The 16870-nt window shown below is 35.3% G+C and overlaps 1 protein-coding gene across 1 annotated transcript in view; it reads right to left on the reverse strand.

Annotated features, from left to right (window-relative positions):
- The window catches only part of HFM1 (helicase for meiosis 1), a gene marked incomplete at both ends in the record, with an annotated part of 83322 nt that extends 67237 nt beyond the window's left edge, over window positions 1–16085 (reverse strand). Inside the window, 5 exons of the mRNA XM_081144370.1 lie at window positions 434–481; window positions 973–1235; window positions 9499–9811; window positions 11180–11292; window positions 16015–16085. Coding sequence (XP_081000496.1) covers window positions 434–481; window positions 973–1235; window positions 9499–9811; window positions 11180–11292; window positions 16015–16085 — 808 coding nt within the window. The remainder of the gene's footprint in view (window positions 1–433; window positions 482–972; window positions 1236–9498; window positions 9812–11179; window positions 11293–16014) is intronic.
- Window positions 16086–16870: the final 785 nt, after the last annotated feature.

Raw genomic sequence — 16870 nt, forward strand, 5'->3', positions numbered from 1 at the left:
CAGAGTATATGTGTAAACTGCAAATTAGGTTCTTTCAAAAAATACTAGATTTGTAAAAATGTCCCCAATCCACTGTATGCCCCATTCTCATTCATTTCTCTTACCCATGTTTATCCCAATGTGTTTCCCTTCCCAAAGTATAAGAAATTGTATTAATTTGTAAGTAAATATGCTCAGAGTTCACCCAATAATACAAACTCATTTCTGTATTTATCTTATCCCAGACTGGTAAGAAACAGTTTACAAACTGGCACCAGACTACAGAACACACTTTGAGTAGTGCTATCACACACATTGGGTCTCTTACATGACCCAAAATATTCACTCTTACCTCTTTTTCTTTTGTCACCCAAAATAAAGAGAGACACAATGAAACAGAATGTTTAAAAATTATGATTTCAAATAAAAGCTGCTATACTAAAATAAAGGATACGAATTTCTGTGACAGCCTTCAAGGAATCTAAACCATTTTCTGTTGCTCCTAAAAAAAAATTCTACATGTGTATATGGGTATTTTTTAAACTTTTTCCATAAAAACTGCTTCAGTAAAATTTGCGTAACTTTTTATTGACAACAGTTAAAACATATCAGTTTAAAATATAATGCAGCCCGGCCGGGCATGGCTCAGCGGTTGAGCGTCGACCTAGGATTCAGGCGATCGGGGTTCGATTCTCAGTCAGGGCACATGCACGGGTTGTGGGCTCGATCCCCAGTCAGGGGCATGCAGGAGGCAGCCGATCAATGACTCTCTCATCATTGATGTTTCTATCTCTCTCCCTCTCCTTTCCTCTCTCTGAAATCAATATATATTAAAAAATAAAATATAATATAATGCAAAATAATCAGAAAATGCATAAATGGCACATAGAGAGTTAATCTATTCAAATTTACAATATTTTTGTATTCTTCCCTATGCTAGAAATATAGACTAGTTTGTACTTTTATAAACCAAATGAAAAAGCAAGGAATTACCTTGAACTTCATGAGGCTGGGATGCAACTGAAAAAGATGGTGCTTTGAATAGGCCTTCTCTGATTTCAGAAGCAGAAAAAGCATTACTTGTAAACATGTTAATAGCTGAATATTGAGGTTTCTGCTTATTATTGCTACATTTCCAGGATTTCCCTTTGTTCATTTCTGTTTGGGCAATTTTTCCTGAGCCATCATGAGGATCCAAGTTTGCACTGTCTTTAGAATAAGCACTCCCATGTATATTGTCAGATATTTTAAATAATCTGCAAAAAAAGGAAGGGAGGGAGGGAGGGAGGGAGGGAGGGAGGGAGGGAGGGAGGGAGGGAGGGAGGGAGGGAGGAAGGAAGGAAGGAAGGAAGGAAGGAAGGAAGGAAGGAAGGAAGGAAGGAAGGAAGGAAGGAAGGAAGGAAGGAAGGGAGAAAAGGAAAAGTAGAAACACATTTGCATGTGAAAAACTAACAAAAAATTGGTGCCTTTAAAAATATCTGTAGATTATGGTTTATTGAAACACAAAAACTAATCATTCTCCTGAAATATAACTTGTTAAGTTTGCCACTGAATTATGTCTTTTCACTTTCCTATAACTCAGATAAGTCCATTTGTGGTAGCCAGTCTCTGAGATGGCCCCAGTGATCCCTGTCTCGGTATTCACACCTCTCCGTGGTCTCCTACTTCAAATCAGGACCAGCCTATCTGGCTAGTAGAGTACAATGGAAGTACAAGTGCGTGGCCTCCAAGGTAGATCATAAGACACTGTTCCTTCCACATGATCTCTTGGGTTACTCACTCTGAAGGGAGCTAGCCACTAGTGTATTACGAGAAGACTCAAGCAACCCTTAGAAAGGCCCATGTGGACAGCTACTGAAGCCTCTTGTCAGTAACCAGCATATACTTCCCAAACACTACTCAGTAATCATTTTAGGATAAGAATGCCTCTTTATAAAGTTCTTTTAAAAAACACAGAAAGGCCATCTTTATCATTATAATTGACTGATCAAAAGACAATCTATCAAAGTAATTTGTTCACAATAGCCCTAAGGGATAAAATGACCATTCAGGTTCCTAAAACAACACATTTTATAAGTAATAGGAATAACTGCAGATATTGGTGTTACAGAATTCTGTAAGGAATGACACCCATATAAGTACTATAAAAATACAGAATATGTTCTAAATTATTTTTATTATTAATTTTTTAAGTACATTATTTAGTTTTTATTTTTAAAGATATCTATTACAAGGACAATAATGATTATTAGGGTAAAATAGTGAATTCTAAAGAAATTAAGTAAACAACAAAGTCCTTCCACTGAGGAGTGCCCTAACAGGTGGTGTTCACTTTTCTAGTCATTTCCCTTTGTGTGCATGTGTGTGTGCCTGTGTTCCCATGCAGATGTGTGAATGTGTGGGTGCTGGTGCATGTACAAATGCGTGCATGTACACACATGTTTGAGCATGTATAGGTACCAGTGTGCATGTGTGTGCATGTGTACTTGTGGATGCTGGCGGGGAGGATTCTGAAACCTGATTTTTCCCCAGGGGTGAATAGTGCTAATTAATCCCATTCCTTCTTCCCACTTTCTATGGATGCACATAAGAATTTCTGAAGAAACCCTGCTGTGGAACATGGATCATTTTCTATTTTTCACTCCTATCACCATGCTGAAGGGAACGAACATCTGCGTCCATAAATCTTTATTTAGAACAGATCCCTAGAAGTAGAGATTCTGGGTCATAATGTAAACATGATTTTGAAGTGTTGGTCTTACATCCATGTCCACTTTGAACCTTGTTTGGGAAAGGAGGTGTGCAGAGACAAGGGCTGAGACCTCAGGGAGAGTGGGAGGGGAAGCTGGGAGCAGGGGAGACTTACTATTAATCTTTATAGCATGGTTCATATAAGAAAGAACCAGTCATTCAGAAAACGAGAAAGAAATGTATTTTAGAACTGTAGAATTGCATCCTCCAATGCCAGCAGTTCTATCTTTAAAGATAGAAAATTCAAAAGCAGAAAGTTAGTCTTAGATAATATAATAGAATCCCATCATGAAATGGTATTGACGGCAAAGAAAACACTTATGCCACAGGATGACTCCTCACTATATGTTGTGACATAGGCTAAAAGCATGGTCTTTGGAATCAGACAAACCTGGGTACAAATCCAAAGCTCCTCTACCTTCTAGCTGTGTGACTTTAGAGTCTTAAATAAGTTTTCCAAACTGCAAAAACTGTATCTACTTGCTAGTTACCTAAATTCTCTGGACCTCAGATTCTTCCTCTGAATTCCCACTCCACCAATTCCCCCATGTCCTCAGCTTCTTCACCAATTGTTATATCTTGGTCTTAATAAAAATTCTGCTTTGCCATGGAAAACTCTTGCTCCTTAAAAAACTGCTAATTCTCCCACATCCAATGTGCCTGGGGGGGGGTTGTTTAACAGTGTGTGTCTTCTCCCCAAATCTATATCATTATTTTTCCATTCTCTCATAAAAGTATCTGTCCTATCTAGCTATACCACCTTATAATCCTACTCATGACATGTATCATATATTAACCTCTGGTAACTTTAGAAACTTTTCCTCTCAATCCCAAATTCTGCCATCATTGGAGTTACTTCAACATTCATGTAAACAAGCCATTCAAAATTCTACTCTCTCAGTTTCTTAGGCATCCATCTCCAGTGGCTTTCTCCCTCACACAATCTGAATCACCTACTTTCTCACCTTAGACACTGTCATTATCCAGAACCGCTCCTACTCTCAAATTAATAATTTTGATATATCATTTTCTGACTACAAGCTCCTATCCTTTTAGCTTGTTTGCTCGAGGTACCAATTAACTTAAAGAACATTTTACTGTAATTAACCTCTTTACTTTCTTCAAAACCATCTTCTCTTCTCTTTCTCATCCACCTTTAATGAACTTAGAATCCATGACCTATCTTTCAACCACTCTCTTATAAATATTCTAAATTCTGCTTCTCCTTATCCTTTTATCATATTATCTTGCAAAATCTCAATTCTAGATGAATCTAACTCCTTACTTTTTTTGTAATAATTTCAACCAAACAGTGGAAACTACTAGAAAAAGCACAACTATCAGATAGATGAATAATATTAAAATTCAGAGTCATCATCAGCAAAAGTGCAGATACAAGATCAATATACAAAAATCAGTTGTATTTCTATATACTTTCAATGGTCAGTCTGAAAAATAATTTTTAAAATCTCATTTATAAAAGCATCAAAAAAAGAATAAAATACTTAGGAATAAATTTAACAAAATAAGTATAAGACTTATCTCCTTAAAACCACAAAACATCATTTTAAAAAAATAAAGAAAACTTAAATAAATGGAAAGATATCCCATGTTCATAGATTGAAAGACCTACTGTTTTGGGGGTTTTGGGGGGGGGGTTATTTTTAAAAAAACATATCTTTATTGATTTCAGAGAGAGGAAAGGAAAGGGAGAGAGAGATAGAAACATCAATGATGAGAGAGTCATTGATTGAGCCCACAACCAGGGCATGTGACCTGACGGGGAATCAAACCCAGATTACCTGGATCCTAGGTCAACACTCAACCACTGAGCCACACCCGGCCGGGCAAGACTTACTGTTTTATTAAGATAGCAATACTCCTCAAGTTGATCTTCAGATTCAACACAATACCTATCAAAATCCCAGCTGGCTTTTTTGCAGAAATAGACCAGCTTATCTTAAAATTCATATGAAAATACAAAGAACCAAGAATAGCCAAAAAAAATCTTGAAAAAAAGAACAAAGTTGGAGGACTCACATTTCCCGTTTTGAAACCTTGCTACAAAGCTATAGCAATTAAGACATGTGGGATATGCCAGTGTGGGATATATCCTTATGCCAGGCATAAGGACAGACATATTGACCAATGGTACAGAATTGAAAGTCCAGATATAAACCTTTATTGGCTTAATAGGAAATATAAATTTTGGTCTTTGTTTCCAGTTCCTGGGCACAGAGCTCCTAAAACCCTTGGCATTTCCTGAGTCACAGGAGTGATAGAAGCATCTTTCATTATTCATAACAAGCCCCTTTCAATAATACCTGAGTTTATGCTAATGATGTGACTCTTGTACATCATTAGATAGCTTCAGGATGGGGACTGATAGCAGAAAGACAAAACCTTGATTACAGGTTTGAGACTTTCAGCCCCACCACTGACATCCAAGGAGGGGAGAGGGGCTGGAGATTGAGTTCAATCACCAATGGGCAATGATTTAATCAATCATGTCTTTGTAATGAAACCTCCATGAATTAAAAAAAAACAAAAACCTAAATAACAGGGGGTTCTGAGAGCTTCTGGATTGATGGACACATCAAGGTCCTGAGAAGGTAACACATTTGGAAAGGGCATGGGAGCTCAGTGCACCCTTCCTCTCCATACCTTACCCTATGCATCTTTTCCATTTGGCTGTTCCTCGGTTGTATCCTTTATAATGAACTGGTAAACATAAGTAAAGTGTTTCCCTGAGTTCTGTGAGTCATTCCAGCAAATCATCAAACCTAATGTACGGTCATTGGAACTCCCAAATTTGCAGTATGCAAGGCAGAATTGTGGGTAACCTGGCACCCTATTTGTTGCTGGAATCTGAAGTGGGGAAGTCTTGTGGGACTAAGCCCTTAACCTGTGGGGTCTGGCACTAACTCTGGAAACTAGTGTGAAAATTGAATTATTGGTCACCCATTGGTATTGGACAATCAGAGAATTAGTTGGTGTCACAAAACCTCCCAGACCTTACGTTCATGGTCAGTTGATTGCCAATGAGGGTGCCATTACATTCAATGGGGAAAAATAGGTTTTTGTCAACAAATGGTGCTGGAGTAACTGAATATCTATATGCAAAAGAATGAAGCTGGACTCTTACCTTGCACCATATAAAAAAATTAACTCAAAATGGATCAAAGACCTAAATGTAAGACCTAAAACTATAAAACTCTTAGAAGAAAATATAGGAGAAATTTCACAACCCTGGATTAGGCAATGGTTTCTTAGATAGTATACCAAAAGCCCAAGCAACAACAACAAAAAATTAGGTAAATTGGGCTTCATAAAAATGAGAACTTTTGTACTGCTAAGGACACCACTGAAAAAGTGAAAAAGCCCCAGTCAGTGTGGCTAAGTGGTTAGAGCATCGGCTCACAAACAGAAGGGTCTCAGGTTTGATTCTCCGTCAAGGGCACATACCTGTGTCACAGGTTAGATCCCCAATCCCAGTTGGCGTGCGTGCGGAAGGCAACCAATCTATGTGTCTCTCTCACATCAATGTTTCTCTCTCTCCCCCCCACTCCCTCCCTTCCACTCTATCTAAAAATAAAAATAAATAAATAAATCATTGGAAAAAATATCCTTGGGTGAAGTTTAACCCCCCAAAAAGGTGAAAAATAACATTCACAATGGGAGAAAATATTTAAAAATCATAATTGCTGTTAAGGGACTTTTATACAGAATACATAAAGAACTTTTAAAACACAACAGTAAAAAGACCAAAAAAAAAAACCCATTAAAAAATAGGCAAAGGATTTGAATAGACATTACTCCAAAAAAGATACACAAATAGTCAATAATCACATAAAAAGATGCCCAATATCATTAGTCATTAGGCAAATGCAAATCAAAACCACAATGAGATACCACTTCACACCCACTACAATAAAAAAGCCAGACAATAACAAGGGCTAGCAAGGATGTAGAGAAATGGAAACCCTTATATATTGCTAATGGAATTGTAAAGTAGTACAGTTACTTTGGAAAACAATTTAGCAGTTTCTCAAATTGTTTATAGAGTTACCATATGACCCAGCAATTCCACTTCTAAGTATAAACCTAAAAGATTTAAAACACATATTCACAAAAACTTGTACATGAATATTCTTAGCAACATTATTCATAATAGCCAAAAAGTGATAACCCAAATGTCTGTCAACTAATAGATGGATAAACAAATATGGTATATCCATTTGATAGAATATTATTTGGCCATAAAAGGAATAAAGTTATGATACACAACAAAACATAGATGAAATCTTGAAAATGTTATGCCAAGTGAAAGAAGCCAAACACAAAAGACCAGATATTTTATGATTCTACTTATATGAAATGTCTAGAGTAAGTAAATCAATAGAAACAGAAAGTAGATTAGTGGTTGCAGGGGCTGGGGAGGGGATAGGAATGGAGAGTAACTGTTAATGAGTATAGAGTTCCTTTGGGGGAAATAAAAATGTTTTAAAATTAGATAGTAGTGATGGTTCCATAACTCTGAATATTCTAAAAACCATAAACTGTACACTTCAAACGAGTGAATTTTATAAGTGAATTAGATTTTAAGAAAGCTGTTCCAAAATATTCATAGACACCAATCTCATCTGGGCCCTTTACAGTGTCCAACAATCCTACCATTATTCTAATTAGATTGCTTTCCCATTCTCCATAATTTTTTCCATTCTTTTCATACCTGCTCTATACCTCCACCTTTTCCCTCAAACTCCACAGATGACCTCAGCTCTTACATCAGAGAGAAAACAAAAACTACCAACTAGATCTCTTCTGAATTATAAATGTACATATCCAAGTGTCTATTTGGACAATTTTTAAGTACCTAAAATCAAATGTCCGTATCTGTACTGATATTCTTTCCCAAAACCTGGTCTTCCTTTACAGTTTTCTACATCATGAAAGGGCGCTACCATCCCTATTCACTCTGGCTCAAGCCAGAAACCTAGAAGTTGGGTCTCGTGTCCAATAATCATTCGAGTCTTGTGGGACTCTTATCTTCTAAATAACTTTCCACTCTCTCATTTCCTGCAACCACAATCCTAAGTGAGGTTACCATTTTCTTACCTAGACTAATAAAATAATCTTCTAAATGGCCCTTCAGAATGTATACTAGCTCCCTTCTAATTTGTCACACTGGGGCCAAAATGGACTTTAAGTAAAAAGAGAAATCTAATTTTCCTCCTCTGCTTAAAACCCAGGACCTTGAACAATGGTTCTCAAACTTTAGTGTGCACAACAGTCACCTAGAAAATGTGTTGATCCTTCATTTTCCCCACATCCCCACCTTCATATAGTCTGTGATACAGTAAGTCCAAGGTAGGATCCAGGAATCCAAATTTTTAATAAGCACTCATGTGATTCTGGTGCAACAGATCCACAGGCCACAGTTTAAGAAACACTGCCTTAAGGAAAAGTACAAAATGTTTATCTTGGACTACAAGAGTCTGAATGACTTGGCCCCTCTGTATCTAACCTCTCAGCTTTCTTTCTTACTTTAAACTGAGGAAAGTTTTTAGAATAGGCCAAGCTCTATGCTTCCTTAGGCCTTTTGCACATACTATTCCTTCCGCCTGGAATACTTTCTCCTTTATTTGCACTTAGCTTTATTCTATTCCTCCTTAAAGTTAAGCTTAAATACCACTTCTTCTGGAAAGCCTTCTGTGACAGTCCAGAGCAGATTAAGTCCCCATGCTATATGCTCTAACAGCAGTTCTCAAAGGATGGTGGAGACTATTTCAGGGAGTTCATAAGATCAAAACTATTTTCATAATACTATTAAAGCATTATTTGCCTTTTTTCTCTTATTCTCTCACTAGTTAACATGGAATTTTCCAGAGTCTCCAAGTCATGTGATATTACAACAGACTGAATGCCAAAGCAAGAGAATCCAAGTATCTCCTATTAAGCTAGAAATTAAAAACATTTGCATAAACAATACCACTATTCTCACTAAATTATTTTTTGTTTTAGAAAATAAATTTTTAAATAAAAATACATTGTTTATATTAACAAGTAAGTGTGCTTATTATTTTTAAATGAATTAGTAGCCCTGGCCGGTGTGGTTCAGTTGGTTGGGCGTTGTCCTGTGTAATGAAAGGTTGCTGGTTCATTTCCCAGTCAGGGCACATGCTGAGGTTATGGGCTTGATCTCCAATAGGGGGTATGCAGGAGGCACCCAATCAATGTTTGGTTCTCACATCAATGTTTTTTTCTCTCTCTCTTCCCCCTCTCCCTTCCTCTCTCTCTAAAAATCAACTTAAAAATCTCAAAAAAATTTTTACATGAATTAGTAAATAAATATTTTTCAAATTTTCAGTTTTAATTTCTAATATGGTTAAGCATTAATATTTAAATATTAAAAATAACCCACATAAACAAAAGTTCCTTGGAAATCCTCAATAATTTTTAAGTGTAAAGGGGCCCTAACAACAAAAAGTTTGAGAACCTCTAATCTAGCCCTATACTTCATCAAAAACAATTGTCATACTATTATTTTTAGTTATTTACTATCAGTCTTTCCCTTATTAAATTGTAAGCTCTCCTAAGGCAAGAACCTACCACTAGAATCCCAAAGTTAACGGAGTGTCTGGTACATAATAGCCTCTATTTGTTGTTGATGTTTTTCTCATTCAGATTCTACAGTATTTCATAATTTTGGACATACACATAACTATTCAACTTTATCACTGAATAGTATTTATTTCATTTAATTACCTTTTTTGAAACGCTGATGTGCTCACTCCTTTTTCTTCTGCAAAATTAACTAATTTTGCATCATCTGGAATATTTTTCTCAGGTGCTATCTCAGTGCCGATATGATTTTTGAATTTCTGAGAAGAACCATATGTCAGCTTGCCAGAAGCATGTGATAAGCCATTGTTGCCTGCCCCTCCTAAATTTAGACTATCTTCTTCATACTTATTAGAGGAAAAGGCAAACTGGAATTTTGGGGTTGGTGAAGTATAATTTGTGTTTTCATTAGTTATCTTTAAATTTGATGTTAACATTTTTTGCCTTTTTTCCATACCTACAAAAATGGAATATATTAATTACTACATGTTCTCCATGAAAATAAATTTTTGAAATGATAGAAAATTTATAAAAATTTTCACAAGGGTTTACTAGGTAAGTATAAAAGTCAAAAGAAAAGTATTAGTACAATAAGCAAGATAACCTGAATTAACATATGAGGTTTTGAAATATAGGTGACTGTCACTTTATGGTGTATTATATCACTGAAGGGCCCTCAGAAATTAAGAATTAGTTAAATTAAATTTGAAATTTATACAAAACCTACATTATAAAATAGGTTTAATTACTGACCCATAGAAATAACCATACTTGTAATATTTAAGTATTTTATCTGCTATAAATAATTATACAAGTAATTATAAAGATTTAAAAACTTAAATACACAATTTATACATAGAAATACAATGACCAACCATATGTCACTGAATATGATTCAGTATCAAAATACATGATACAATGCTTTTAATTTTGTAAAGTTGCCTCTAAAATTGAGATTAAAAGAAAGTTTTCATTAGGGTGCCAAAATTGTAAAGGTTTCTTTACAGAGACTTTACAAACATCTTTGGGAAGTTTGGGAGGGGTTTGGAGGCCTTACTAAGGCTTATATTTGCTTAACCAGCTATGTATGTACTACAATATATATTGTATATTCTGTATGTTATTCGGTATATACAAGAGTATATATAATAAATTTATATATAAATTTATAAATACAGGGTGTCCCAAAAAAATGTATACACACTTTGAATACTATTATTAATTCCAATGGGTTAAATCTGAAAACAAAGAAACATCAATTGAGCTATTAGCTTTTTAAGTGTGTATACATTTTGTGGGGACACCCTGTATGTATAAATTATGAAGTTTAATACTAAAATGTACACGGCATGAACCTGCCACCTAATTTAAAAATCAAAATTTTGCCAACAATATTACATTAGATAACATATACTATTTGAGTGTGCTTGTTTTTTAGCTTTATAAAATGATGGTATCAGACCACATATGATCACCTGCATCTTTTTTTCATTCAATATATTTCAGAAATCTGGTTCCTTAAACCAAAGGATACTACCTTTAGTAAAGGGCAAGGGAAAAGCTAAATAGCAGTGATAGTTTTAACGGTAAGAGGAAACAAAATTACAGAATAGAATGAGTATATGTGATAGTATACTGTGTACATACATACATAGAGAAGGAAAATGTTTTAGATTTTCAGATTTGCTAAACACTATTCTGAATAAGTCTCTTTCATTTTATTCCATTAAAAATTAAAGGAATTCTTTTTAAAGTGTTACTAGATTTTTTTACATTGGCATGAGCTACATGGGTTTGACTTCACAACAAATATGTGATAATTTACCTAACAGTTTACGATTTTCTATTTCTTCTTCTAATGCCTGAGTATCTGGAATTTCTGAAACCAATGGAGCAGGTGGGAGAAACCAATCCAATGATTTTCTGTTGCCTAGAGAGCTATATAAAATATAAAAATGTAAATACATATGTTAATAAGATATAACATCAGAAATTATGTATTTATCCATTAAGCACCACTCAGTCAGACTCTTAAACATCCTGTAAACTAACTTCTATGGTAACTTTGATTTATCTCTATATAGCAGTGTTCTTGATCTTTTTTGCCTTGTGTTTCATAGGATTAGTGACATTGTTACATGAGATATGCTACCTAAATAATAGCTGTAACTACATCTCTTTTTCTCTAATTCAAATGCCTGTGACAGGAAGTTTAAATATGTTCCAATATTTTTTGAAAACTAGTAAATCATTCTGAAACTTTAGCATCTTAACTATTTCAAGTGACAAATTACTTTGATACACCCCATAACTAACTAATCATGGGTAATCAGTGTAAATGGCACCATTACTGGCACTCTAGAGTATACCTAAAGCATTATTAATTAAAGCAAATTAATGTCCTAAACCAAATAATCTTGGTCCAGAACCATCTAAAAACCACAGAAAATCCCAGAAACCAGTTGAAACTGACAATCACTTTGTAAACCTACAGTAATTGATGAGATTATTGCCACCCTGTTAGCACTGATAACTAACCACCTCCTTATCTTTCAGCTGTGATTCTATAAACAGTTAATGTTTTAATGTTTTCTTTCCAATAAAAGTTGACTTGCCCTTCATTAGAACAAAAAGATAAAAGTGTTAGGTGACAGGAAATAAAGTTGAGAAAAGCACCATATATACTTCCTATGCCAACTACCAAGGATTTATGATTTGCTTCTTATCTCTTCATTTAAGATGTCAAACTCTTGGAAGTAAGAGACTCAGTCTTTTACTTTTCTGCATCTCACAGCACCTAACACATAGCTACTATGGCTATATTTTCCAAATAAAAAATCTACAACACATTATCTGACATTGCCTGACAGAAGGCCAAAGCATTTGCTGCAAATCAAAACAACAATGAGATACCACGTCACACTTGTCAGAATGGCTACCATCAACAAATCAGCAAATGACAAGTGCTGGCGAGGAAAAGGGAACCCTTGCACACTGCTGGTGGGAATGCAGACTGGTGCAACCACTAAGGAAAACAGTGTAGAGGGTCTTCAAAAAATTAAAAATGGAACTGCCTTATGACCCAGCAATTCTACTTCTGGGTATATATTTGAAGAAACCCAAAACACTAATTTGAAAGGATATCTGTAGCCCCATGTTCATTGCAGCACTCTTTACAATAGCCAAGATACAAAAGCAACCTAAGTTCCCATCAATAAACGAGTGAATAGAAAAGTTGTGGTACATATAAACAACAGAATACTACTCGGCCAAAAAAAGAAAGAAATCTTACCTTTTGCAACAACACAGATAAACCTAGAGTATTATGCTAATGAAATAAGTCAGACAAAGACAAATACCACATGATTTCACTTATATGTGGAATCTAAAGAACAAAATAAACACACAAACAAAATAGAAACAGACTCACACAGAGAACTCATAACTATGGGATGAAGTTCTGGGGAAACCAGGCACAAGCTTCCAGAGGTGCTCTCCCAGTGAGTAACGCAGGATATGCTTAATTTCTGCTGAGTTGTGACAGCACAGGTTAAATGATGCCAATGAGGGAAGTTCATTAGAAACTCAATGACTAGGATTTTTCTTGGAACTGATCATGTGGCCATGCCCTCTATGGCACATTCCAGATTCCCAGAAGCAAAGCAGATGTTCAGCATAAACCATATTACTTGTATAAACAGTTTATGCACTGTGAGCCACTCTTATCAGTTAATGGTGGGAAACTTCCTAAAATCTAAGTTGTCAGACTCCAGCTAAAGGCCAACGTTGCAAGCGTTTTCAAGGATAGCAGTTTAGGCCTAATATATTAACTTTTTTCTGCACAAAGACTATTCCAGAAAATCCAACAAAGATGTTAACAAGATATAAAAACCACACATCTAGCTCTATCGTTCAGCCTTCCCATAAAGTCAAATCTTCCTTATGATTTCCCTATTTTCAGAGGTGCCATCATTTTCCCAGTCACCCAGAATCTAAACCACAGTACAATCTTTTACCCAGTATACCCAGACACCTACCAGGTCTTATTGCATCTTATAAATTTTCTTGAATTCATTTCCTTGCATTTCTACTGTCATTCTAATCAAGGCTCTAATCAACTTATGATTGGTTGAGAAGAATGGTGTCTTAATTGGCCTCACCACCTCCAAGCTTTCTCTTTCTAATATAATTTATACACTCCTATCAAATTAACTTGGAATTGTTTTAATCATATTATTCCATTTAAAATCCTTCAGCGGTATCCAAATAATGCCAAATTTCCAAGTGGCCAGAGACCACCTTACAGTTTTAACTCTACTACATGTACCTTATAGTCCAGACCAAAGTGAACTTGTGTATACAAATAGATAATGCATCATGTCCCTTCCCATCTCCTTCATACAGCTTGCCCCTGTACCTGACCCTACCACCATATCTACCTATAGAAGTTCTACTGTTTTACTCACTCATTAATCCACTCAACAATAATTTACTGAGAACTATGTGCCAGGCACTGTTCTAGGCTCTAGAGCTTCTATTCATTCAAAATCCAGCTCAAATCCTACATTCATGAAACCTTCCAGTTCCCTAAGATATTTTCTCCTCCTTTCCATCCTTAAAAGTACTATTTGAACCTATCATACGAGTCCTCCTCATATTGATAATAGAAAGATGACATACAGATAGATCTGCCACCCCCTCAAGATTATAAACACCTAAGAGCTTTGTTTTTATTTCCATTTACATCAATAGTGTTGAGCACAGTGCTTTGCATAATTAGGCATATTCTACAACAAATGTTTGTTGATTCAGCCCAGCCGGGTGTGACTCAGCGGTTGAGCATCAACCTAGGATCCAGGTGATCGGGGTTCGATTCCCGGTCAGGGCACATGCCCGGGTTGCAGGCTAGGCAGCTGATCAATGACTCTCTCATCATTGATGTTTCTATCTCTCTCTCTCCCTCTCCCTTCCTCTCTCTGAAATCAATAAAGATATATTTAAAAAAAAAAAAAAATGTTTGTTGATTCAATCCCATGGCTTTTAACACATATCATGTCCAAGATCCTCATTCTGGCATTTAACCTCCACCACAATCCATCCTCAGCTTACTCTTCTAATGCTATATCCCTTTAGGAATCTTCTAGTCCAGGAAACTTCTCTATGCACTATCCCTAAAAAATACAGAGAATCCTCCCATCTCCAGTCTTTTTCTCTTGCTGTTACACTCTGCCTTCAAATGCCCATTTCCTCTCTGTATCAGAATTACCAAATCCTTCAAAGCCTCCTAAAGTCTCCCACCACTACTACAAAATGTGACTTGATCAGTTTGGCCCAAGTCTCCTTCCAAATCTGAAGTTTCATTGCCTAAATATATATATCAATGCTTATCATATGCTTTGCACTCTTTTTTTGACTTTGTATTGTCAGAAGGTCAAACATATGTTCCAATTTGCCCAGGCCAGTCCTGATTAACACCTGTTGTCCCAGTTGGATGCAGCTCTTTCACTCTCAAAGCTTATCATTTGCTTTGCCTCTTTTTTTGACTTTGTATTGTTAAAAGGTCAAACATATGTTCCAATTTGTCCAGGCGAGTCCTGACTAACACCTGTTGTCGCAGTTGGGTGCAACTCTTTCATCCCAATCTAAATGATGAATACATGGTCACATTATTTATTAATGAACTTTTCATATTTGTGTTTCATTTCCTCAAGTAAATTTTAAGGTTTTTTTTTAAGTAAAAGTCTCTTTCAACCTTTTTATATCCTTTTCGGCATTCAGTCAATACTTTAATATTTGAATGAATGAAAGAATAAAGGAAGCATGCAATTTACTCAATACTTCATTTAAAAAGGATAATACAATAGAACAAATACATGGAAATATTAGAATTACGAGCAATACACCTGAAAATCCATAAAAGCTAGTATTTAACAGACAAGATATTCTCCTTTTTTTCCCCTTTATTTCTGAAGGTATTACAGATGTCCCCCTTTTTCCCCATTGATCCCTTCTACCCTGCACCCACTCCCTGCCCCAGGCTTTCACCACACTATTGTCTGTGTCCATGGGCTATGCATATATGCATATAAATTCTTTGGTTAATCTCTCCCCACCCACCCACTCCACCTTCCCTTTGAGATTCATCAGTCTGTTCCATGCTTCTATGTCACTGAGAATATTTTGTTCACCAGTTTATTATTTTCTTTATATTCCACATAAAAGTGAGATCATGTGATGTTTGTATTTCTCTGCCTGGCTATTCTCCATTCTTATTTCCTTTGGTGCCACATCTTTATTTTCACTTCTACTTTCTGCCTGCACTAAATTTGCCTATTTTGGTTTTTGGCACTTTGCCCTTTCTGTTTCCAAAAGGTGTCATCAGTACTCCTTGTTCTGAGCTATTCTTTGACTATTACTTCCAAAAATAATTTGAACAGAAATACAAATAAGTAAAAGCCAAATAGGCAAAAGTCTCTATTTTTAAAATTATAACATGTAAAATTATATCTGAATTCCATATTTACCAAATATATACCTAAAACATCAGTTTATCCTTCACTTTTTTACTTATATATTTACCAGAGAGAAAATTAAAGCTCCTTAAAAATCAAAAAAGCCTAAAGCAATATACTAAGTTATCATTCTTTACGGCAGACTTACTTTTCAGCTTCATCTGGTTTTTCAAAAAACAAATTATCCAAAGAAAATAAGGAGTCATTTGATTTCGACATGTTAAAAACTGGATTTTGTCATAAATCTAAAAAATATAGAAAAAGCAGTTTATATTTTATTTATAAATATGTAAAAAATATTTCTGGATACATAAACTATAATAGTAAATTTCCCAGAACAACAACAGACTACCTTCCCAGCTGCATCTCCTGCAACTTCCTCCAAAATGCCTCAATACTCCAATATATTACCTGTTCTCCACTCATTCATGCATTTCACACTTGTAGCCCTCTCTTCCTACTGCACCAATGCTTAAAATGTGTTTTATTTCATTCTCCACCTGGCCAATTTCTATCTATAATTCATGGTGAAGTCAAATGTCATTTATCCTTCAATGGCTTCTCTGAATTTGTCCTCTTACCCAAGACAGAATTAATCACTCCTTCTGGGCTTTTATAATACTCTATTCATACCATTTTACTTAGGAGAGTGCATTTTATTGTGAATGTTTGTGTTTCTAACAATATACTATGTACATATGCAGGGATTTGTTTCAAAATATAGGTGGAGAGGTAGAGGGGTATTGACGAAACAAGATTAGCAATGATTTGATAATTGCTAAAACTGTGTAACAGGTATATGGAGTTCATTAGAATGTTCTGCCTATTACGTATGTTTGAATTTTTCCAAAATAAAATAATTTACAAGTTTAACAGATGTATGTTTACATTCATATTACACAACATATATAAATATTTACACTCCTCTTTTAAAAGGTAATTTTTACATTCAGAGATGTTATCTAAAGGCTAAAAACATTCAGTATTGGTTCCTGGGAATATAA

This window comes from Miniopterus schreibersii, assembly GCF_964146895.1.
Source record: "Miniopterus schreibersii genome assembly, chromosome: 8".
Classification (NCBI taxonomy): domain Eukaryota; kingdom Metazoa; phylum Chordata; class Mammalia; order Chiroptera; family Miniopteridae; genus Miniopterus; species Miniopterus schreibersii.